The 8,502-nt window shown below is 31.5% G+C and overlaps 1 protein-coding gene across 1 annotated transcript in view; it reads right to left on the reverse strand.

Moving 5' to 3' along the window:
• The window catches only part of LOC111685293 (DNA replication licensing factor REC), a 94,655-nt gene that overhangs the window by 22,719 nt on the left and 63,434 nt on the right, over positions 1-8,502 (reverse strand). Inside the window, exons 3-6 of the mRNA XM_046949282.1 lie at positions 1,643-2,675; positions 878-1,492; positions 200-817; positions 12-129 (exon numbers count right to left, since the gene is read on the reverse strand). Coding sequence (XP_046805238.1) covers positions 12-129; positions 200-817; positions 878-1,492; positions 1,643-2,510 — 2,219 coding nt within the window. The 5' untranslated portion in view covers positions 2,511-2,675. The remainder of the gene's footprint in view (positions 1-11; positions 130-199; positions 818-877; positions 1,493-1,642; positions 2,676-8,502) is intronic.

Raw genomic sequence — 8,502 nt, forward strand, 5'->3', positions numbered from 1 at the left:
TTAAAACTTACCCTGATGAGATAGGCATGGTGGAGTTAGCAGATTGTTGTCTTAGTTCTAGATAAAACTTTTTTAAAGCCTCAGCTGATTCGGGTATAAATAAAGGTTTGACTTGTTGACGGGAGTAGGCTGAAATTGAAAGAAAACAAAAAAGGAAACTTTTAATTTTATTTTAATTATAAAAAGTTGTGATAAATACCTATAAACTTTTTCAATAATATAGTCGGCAATAAGTCCATATCTAATTCTTCTATAGGATTTAATTTTAATCTTAAAGCTATATTATAATCCTCATCAATATCCATTTTATCATCATCTACAGTCATATTCATGGAATTATTAGTTTTAGGTTTTTGTTCGAATTTATTTGCTATGATGGTGTTCCTTTTACTGCCAGCATGTAAAGCTCTTACATGCTCGGTTAGAGATTTATCCATTTCTTTATTCGGTTTGTCCAACATTAAAAATACCAAATGAAATTCACTTAGTAGTGAAGGATTTATGCGTATATTTTCTGTTAACAATTTTGAATGATCATAATGACCACTAACCGTATTGGCTGTACCTATAACCGAGGTGGGTGTATGCATAGTTGTACATAGAGATGAAATTGCCAAACAAGAAAGTTTTGATTGTAAAACATTCATTAGACATTCCTGTTGGCTAGCGAGACGATCTACGTCATCTATCGAACAGTGACCATTTGTTGAACTGAATAATGCTCCTGATTCTAGCGTTAATTTAGTACGTCCTTTTAGGGAATGAGTAAGTTTTGATGTAGTGGTTGTATTGCCGCGTTTGGCCTGTACTAAGCAGCCTTTAAATGCAAACAAAATAAATTTATATTTTTTAATTTATATTTTACTTAAATACTCACCCTTTTGTGAAATTTTACTACACTGATAAGCAATGTTACTTTTACCAACTCCCGGATCTCCTACTAACAAAATATTAATTTCTTCTTCATCATGAACCTGTGAACCAGCACCTCCTATTAGAGATAATAAAGCTCCTGCTTTAATAAGTTCATGCCCATGAACTTCGGGAGCCAAAGAATGTACCAACAATTTAAAACTATCCTCCTCACCATTGATCATAGTTATTGCCTCTAAATCTTTTTCGGTAAATTTATATTTACTATATTTGGCATCTACTATTGAAACGGCCTGAAGATATATTTCCATGCTACCTTTGGATGTGGAAGGTTGGTCATATTTTTGTTCATCTTGTAGGGGTCTTATTTTCAAAGCTCCTGTAACAATAATTTCCTGACCTAGATATATTGTATCCACTAAATCGTATTTGAGTTCTACATCAATGTAATTATTGCTATCTTGTTCTAAATCATAGATAACATCCAAACGTGCTTCGGTTAAACGAATTGTTTGTTTTGGAGTTATATGGGTAAAAGGGGAGGAACGTAACTCGATGAAACCTTGTTTCGCCAGGCAGCTTTGACGTTTGCAGCTATTGGGACGGGATGGATGGTAGCCTAAAATAGATAGATAGATAGATAGATAGATAGATAGATAGATAGATAGATAGATAGATAGATAGATAGGTAGATAGATAGATAGATAGATAGATAGATAGATAGATAGATAGATAGATAGATAGATATAGCTACGAGTTTGCCTCTTACCTGTCTGTTTCAATGCTTGCTCCTGCCGGCAACGTGTACATTTATAAGCCACCCAAGAGGCAGCAGCATCCACTGGACCAATTTCCCTTACCCTACCACGTACGCAATACAATTGATCAATTTCCAATGAACTTATACAAGCTATACCTCCCTCAGCTATGAAACCGGTTGGTCGTACATAAATCTTACGTGGTCTTAAAACTTTTGGAACATATCTCAGTTCAGTGCAGGCAGGTTGACTTAAAGACTCATCTATGGCAGCAGAAGTGGCTAAGGAATGCATGGCAAGTCCTACAATGGCTAATGTTTTTAAAGGACTGCTTGACAATTCCTGCATTAAAGTTGGCCAATTTTCCTTTAAATGCTCATCCTGACTTACTATATTCGCCTTTAATTCAAAATGTCCTTTTTTCTGTATATTCAAATAATCGTAATGGGCAACATGATCCTTAAAATGGGTTTCCATATGTTTAACGCGTTGTAACAAATCACTAGTATCGTTAAAGGGTTCTTTATAGAAATATAAACGCCAACCGGGCACAGTTGGCGGCACTTCAATTTCTAACGATTGAGTTCTTTGTTGTCTATCTTCGGGTGCTGCATAGACCGGAGCTTGTAGAAAACTTGAGTTTATGGCAGACAGTGTTGGCACATTATTTAAACGATTTGGTAAATTTGTGTTGGCGGCAGTTGGATTAACTGGACCTACAGCTCCTCTACCTCTAGTGTTGGTATTATTAGCACCTCGACCATGTGCTGGTATTGTTCGTCCATTTCGTTTAAAATAGAAATATGGTCGATAAGCGCCACCACCTCTACCACGACCACGTACAAACCGCGAAGGAGCAGGAGCTCGTGGAGGATTCATTGTTAAATTTAGAAACTTTATTTAAGAAAAGCTTTTAAACACTTTATCGAATGTGCAAATGGTTTTATTTCGAATTGACCGCTCGATCAGCTGTTTAATGTTTACAAACAATTTGTTGCAGTCACAATAATATCAGTAAATATTATAGTAACACCTAAAAGTATACTATGAAAGTGTATATCAATATAAATTTCTGTTATAAAAAATCTGTTTAAAATGTAATATTTGTTTTAGTTGGTATTATTTAAAAATAAACATTTAGATAAAAACCCATTTCTTCATCTTGCTATATTAAATGTAATAATTTCGATTTGATTTCTCCATTGAAATATATAGAAGCATGAAGTAACAGTTGAAAATTTCATCGCAAATTTCCATATCCCTTAAATATATATACATATATGACTCTTAATAAAATAAATGAGAGATTCATGACCATTTCACTTGTCCTTGCCTCAATTAGAAAAATTAACCCAAAAAAAAACACATTTTATATACAAATGTCTGAATTGGTTAACAAAAAATAGCTTTTCTCTTTTGACACACATTAAGCCAACAGCTACTTTTTAACATTCACCTTTTAGAAATGTCCTTCAAAGGATAGACAAACCTAAACATATTTCTAAAAAAAACAACATATGCGTTTATATGTATATATCAGTATATGTATAAATGTCTGTCCATGTACATATTTAAGTACGTGTATGATGGCTTAAAGCAATTTTTTTCAATTATGACACTTCATATACTCACATGAAAATGTGTAATAAAAAATAACATTAGAAAACACATAAAGAAGACTACAAAACTAGGCAGGGCCAAATAAAATAAAAACAACAACAACAGCAGTTTGTGGAAGGATATGTGCGAATAAACATTAAAGATTCTTTTGTGCAAAAAGGATATTCACAGGTTAGGAGTGAATGTCTTGATATTTTAGCCATTGAGTAAGAATTAGGTATGAATATCCTTAATACAATTAATTTATACTAAAACTTGTGTACAAACTATGATTTTAAAATAAAAAAGCTGAAAAGTTATAGAGAATGCAAAACTATAACTAAAGAAAAGTGCTATTACGATTTAAGTTACACAAAGAGAAAAAATGTAATAAATTTTACCGATATCAAAAGTAATCCCAGATTTTCACTCTCTTCATATATAAGGGTCACTCAAGTAGTTAACTAGATTATAGGGGCGTAGTTTTAGAGGTACATAATTTCAAGATTTGGTAAGGAAAACAAAGATGTGCATTAGGTTGTCGTGTGAAGCATATTGTCAATTGTTAGATTTGACTATATTCTTATCTTTCTGACAACTTATAAATTTTTTTAGGTTCAAGAACAAATCAAGCCAATTTCATACCCACTACATATATGAAGTGTAATTCAAGTAGTTAACTAGATTCTAGGGACACAGTTTTAGACGTACATAAGTCCAATTTTTGGAAAGGAAAACAAAGATGTGTATCCAGTGTAGCATATTGCCTATTGTACAATTTGACACTATTCTTATCTTTCTATCAATTTATAAATCTTTTATGTTCAAGAACGAATTAAAACAATTTCGGTATCCCAAAGAATGAGAGCACTTTCGATAGATCGACATGAATAGTAGTCAGAATGAGAAAGATCTGAAGAATAAGAAATTGCATACGAACTCTTACGCTTGGAATTATCTTAATGGATGCATATTTATAGATTATTGTGATTCTATGTAAATGTTATATACACACAGAAAAAAGATTGATTGGAAATCGGCTACTATGATAATAATTTAGTTAAATTAATTAAAATTCTATTGCTGTTATTAAAAATCTGTAAAATTAACAAATTTTCTATATTCAGTACTAAAAAACCATAATTATAATCGAATGGTGGTTTTAACAGTTTCCATATCAATAATTTGAACTGAATTGTATCGGTTATTAAATTTTTTTTGTAAATTCAGTAAATGAAGCTGATTTTAATTTAGAATTAAATCGTCAGAACATCAAATATTAGTCATTGCAACCGAAAAATAGTAGAGAGTAAAAAATATTGCGCACTGCAACCAATTATCAATGGAAACATTATTTAAAATTGAATGATGATTAGAGCAACCAAATTCGATGTTCACAACCAATAAGTTGGTGATTTTAGTTGACGTTTATAAAAATATATAAAATAAAATGAATTTATATTTAAAAAAAGCCAAATTGACTTTGCGGATAAATAAAATCGGAAAGATCGGATAGAAAAGGTAATGTTTAATATGTTTTTTATCTTCTAATATATTTTGTGTTATTTTAGTTTTCATAATTTTACAGCTGCGGAAATGTAGTACTCCTTTGGACATGTTGGACAGGATGAAGAGCAAAATTTCCGACACATAAACATCAAATTTTCATCATCAACCATCAACTTATATATCTATATAAGTTTTGTAAGTTTATTCATATTTTATTGTAAATATTTTAAATAAAATTAAATATATTTTAAAATACACAAAATCCACAAATTTGTTTTCAATAAATAATATTTCAGTTGCAAATACCAATAATTTCAAACCACATTACCGAATAAATAACAAAAATAGTTATGTACACCATATATTCAGTTATAGTAACCAATAATTACAATCGAATTTTGGTATAGTTGTGAGAACCGACTGAATTCGATTGGAAACAAATTTGGTTATCACAACGAATCTGTTTTCTCTGTATACTTTTATAACTTTCAGTGTTTATGCAAAGTCGTCTTTAATGTTCTCTAGGTTTCAATTAGTTTACCACTCTTCAGGATCTCTTCAGTTATCCAATTGCTCGCAAACGCTTTGAGTTTGATTTTGCAATAGTAGCCAGAATAAGAAAAGTTAATCAAGATTTTGGTAGTTCGTAATATAAAACTTTTGTTCCACCACCTACGAACTCAAACGCTTCGGATTATCTTTTATAGCTTTCTAGTAGCATTTTGGTCATACAAAGTCGTCTTTAACGTTTAAATTCGTTTACCACTCTTCTGGATTTTTTCTGAAGTCCTCTTGCTAGCAAAAGTTCTGAGTTTGCTGTTTAAGTAACTCCAATTAAATTTGCAATCTTTTGTTAAGTTTAAAAACCATCATACACGGTTGTCAGATCTTACAACGTTGTCAGAAAAATTTTCAAAAAATGTCTAACAATAGTCTGAACAATTTTTCTTTTGCAACGTTGTCTGAAAAGGCATTATTGACAATATTGGAAGACAAAATTTGTAAGTTTACACTGTTATTAGACATTTTCTGCACATTTTACTGCCAACGTTGTAAGATGTAATAACCGTGTATATATAGCCTATGAATTCTTGTTGTGCAAAATTTTCGGCAGACCTGGGCGAATTAAGACTACTGTTGTGAACATAATAAATCATTTTTTTTACAAACTTATTTGACATTATTTTCTTACAGTGTGCTTAGACTTTTTTATACCCATCATCTTAAAAGATGGGAGGTAAGTATATTGATTTTGTCAATCCGTTTGTAACATTTAGAAATATTGGTCGTAGAGGAGAGTATATGTTCATATCTGGGTTCTTATTATATTCTAAGACAATCTTGCCATGTCTGTCCGTTTGTACGTTGAAAGCTCCATAGAGTTCGAATGAAAAAGAGCTAGAGAGTTAAAATTATTTGTTGGTCCACGAATTTGCATAATGCCCATACAAATGATCCCGAAAAAAATCTTTAACAGTCATAACTGTATCAAACATTAGACTATAATGATTAAACTCGCCGAAACTTTTTCAACGCAATTTTATGATAATCGGTCTATAAGACCTGGTTTACACTACGAAACTTTTTTTTGCGAAACTTTTGATTTTTGTGTGTGTGAGAGAAAGAGAAAGAAATATCAACCAAAGACAAAAGTTTCTCTACTAAAGTATCCCAGTTTGAACCAGGTCTATTTGATCGTACCCCCATTACATATTCCATATAAGGTCCGATCAGAAACATGCTTTTACGTTCATCTTTGGCTTAAAAATACAAGTACAGAGGTGTAATTCGATACAAATAAGTTTCATACAAAAAAAAATCTAAATTTTATGAAAATCGGTTTATCATATAAGGTCCCCTACTGAAAATTACTTTTATGCTTATGACTGAATAAGGGCGGGTTTTTCAGATATTTTGTGATTTTCAGGAAACAGTAACGTTACTTATTATCTAAGTTTAACTGAGTGTTATTGGCCAATTAAACTTAAGTTATAAGTGAGAAAACACAATTAAAAAACAATAAAACAATGATTTCGGAAGAAAAAAACTTAATATTTTAAGTAAATTTCATTTTTTTATTTAATTATTATTGTTTTAAATGTTTATTTAATATTTTTCCAAAATTTTTCATTTTGCAAAAGTATTATTTGCAAAAAAAAAAACAGCTGTTCATTGTTTATGTTTTTTGAATGAAATGTTGGCAGTACTAACAAAGTTAACTTAAACTTAAATCTATAACTGAAAAACACAATCATCGGTTAAAGTCTGCCTAAATATGTTTCGAGTTTAATCTAACAGCAAGTTAAGCCTAGTTTAACTGAGTAGTAAGAAACCCGCCCTAAGAAAGAAATAGGTGTTATACGAACCAAATTCTATTCACCCAATTTTACGACAATAGATCCATAATTTAATCTATATCCAATCAAAAATAAAAGGAAGTACTTCTAGAAAAATAACATTTATCAGCTCTTATGTGGAAGTGAGATTTATAGACTTCCAAAGAAGCGAAAATAATCACTTCCAATTTCACTTCCTAATAACTTCCAAAAAAGAACATAAAAGTCCTGAGAATGACTTCAGATGTAGTGAATTTGAAATCAAATAAAAAGGACTAGTTCAGGTCTTTTTCAGTACTTTCATGGAGTAAATTCTACTTCTCTTTCGCTAGTTTGGAAGTTCGTTTTTTGCTAGGATGTTCATGGTTTAAAAAATTAGACAAAAATATTTTGTTTTGAAAAATTATTATTTTGTTTAGTCAGTATTAAGAACTATTGTAAATATCATCCTGATGTTTGTAGGGCAGCAATCCGATATACGATTCAGCGATGGGTATATAAGATTCGACATAGCCGTATATAATAATCTTACTTATTACATATGAGGTTATATTTTAAAATTATATTACGTACATTCTTTTAAACATGCATATGTATATTATATTTGTATGTGTATTATACTCCGCAGTTCGACGGGACAGTCCTGAACTGACCACTTAACCTACCACTTGTGGTGGCCCCCTAGCCACCTGACTACCCAGGTGACCGACCATTTTAACATGGGCTTGTCCTACGAGCAAGTCAATCGTCACTCAACACCCTACAAAGAGACAGTAAAGAGACAATTGCCTCCGCTCTCGCTTACAAAGGGGGCACTAAAGTGACGACTGTCTTCATTCTCGATTACAAAAAGTTTATTTGTGACAATAGACCAAAAACATACGAATTTGGAGTCAACCAGGTTGTAAGATATTAATGAAACTAAAATTTAAAAATTTGAAGTGTCTACTCTCTAGAATACTATGGGACAATAATGTGACGATTGGCCCGAGAGATATAAATTTGAGTTCACCAGATGGTGGTATATTAGTAGAAAGTAATAATCATTTCCCCAAAAGATGAGTAAAATAACTACTTTCGGAAGTACAACAAAAAAAGCAGCTTTTAAGAGTATAAACTTGAGGTCAGTAAAGGGACGACTGTCTCCGCTCCCGCTTACAAAGAGGAAACTAAAGTGATTCGGGACGAATGACCCAAAACATACGAATTATGATCATCCAGGTGGTTACCTATTAGTGAAAATTACTGTCTCTTTCGTATACATTGACTCTTTGTCGAACTGCTGGGATATTTGTATGTTTATTTAATATACGTATGTGTGTTCTTTTTATACCCTTCACCTTCGTGAGAAGGGTATATATAAGTTTGTCATTCCGTTTGTAATTTCTATAATATAATTTTCCGACCCTATAAAGTATATATATTCT

Source organism: Lucilia cuprina, chromosome 4 (genome assembly GCF_022045245.1).
Source record: "Lucilia cuprina isolate Lc7/37 chromosome 4, ASM2204524v1, whole genome shotgun sequence".
Taxonomy (NCBI): Eukaryota; Metazoa; Arthropoda; class Insecta; order Diptera; family Calliphoridae; genus Lucilia; species Lucilia cuprina.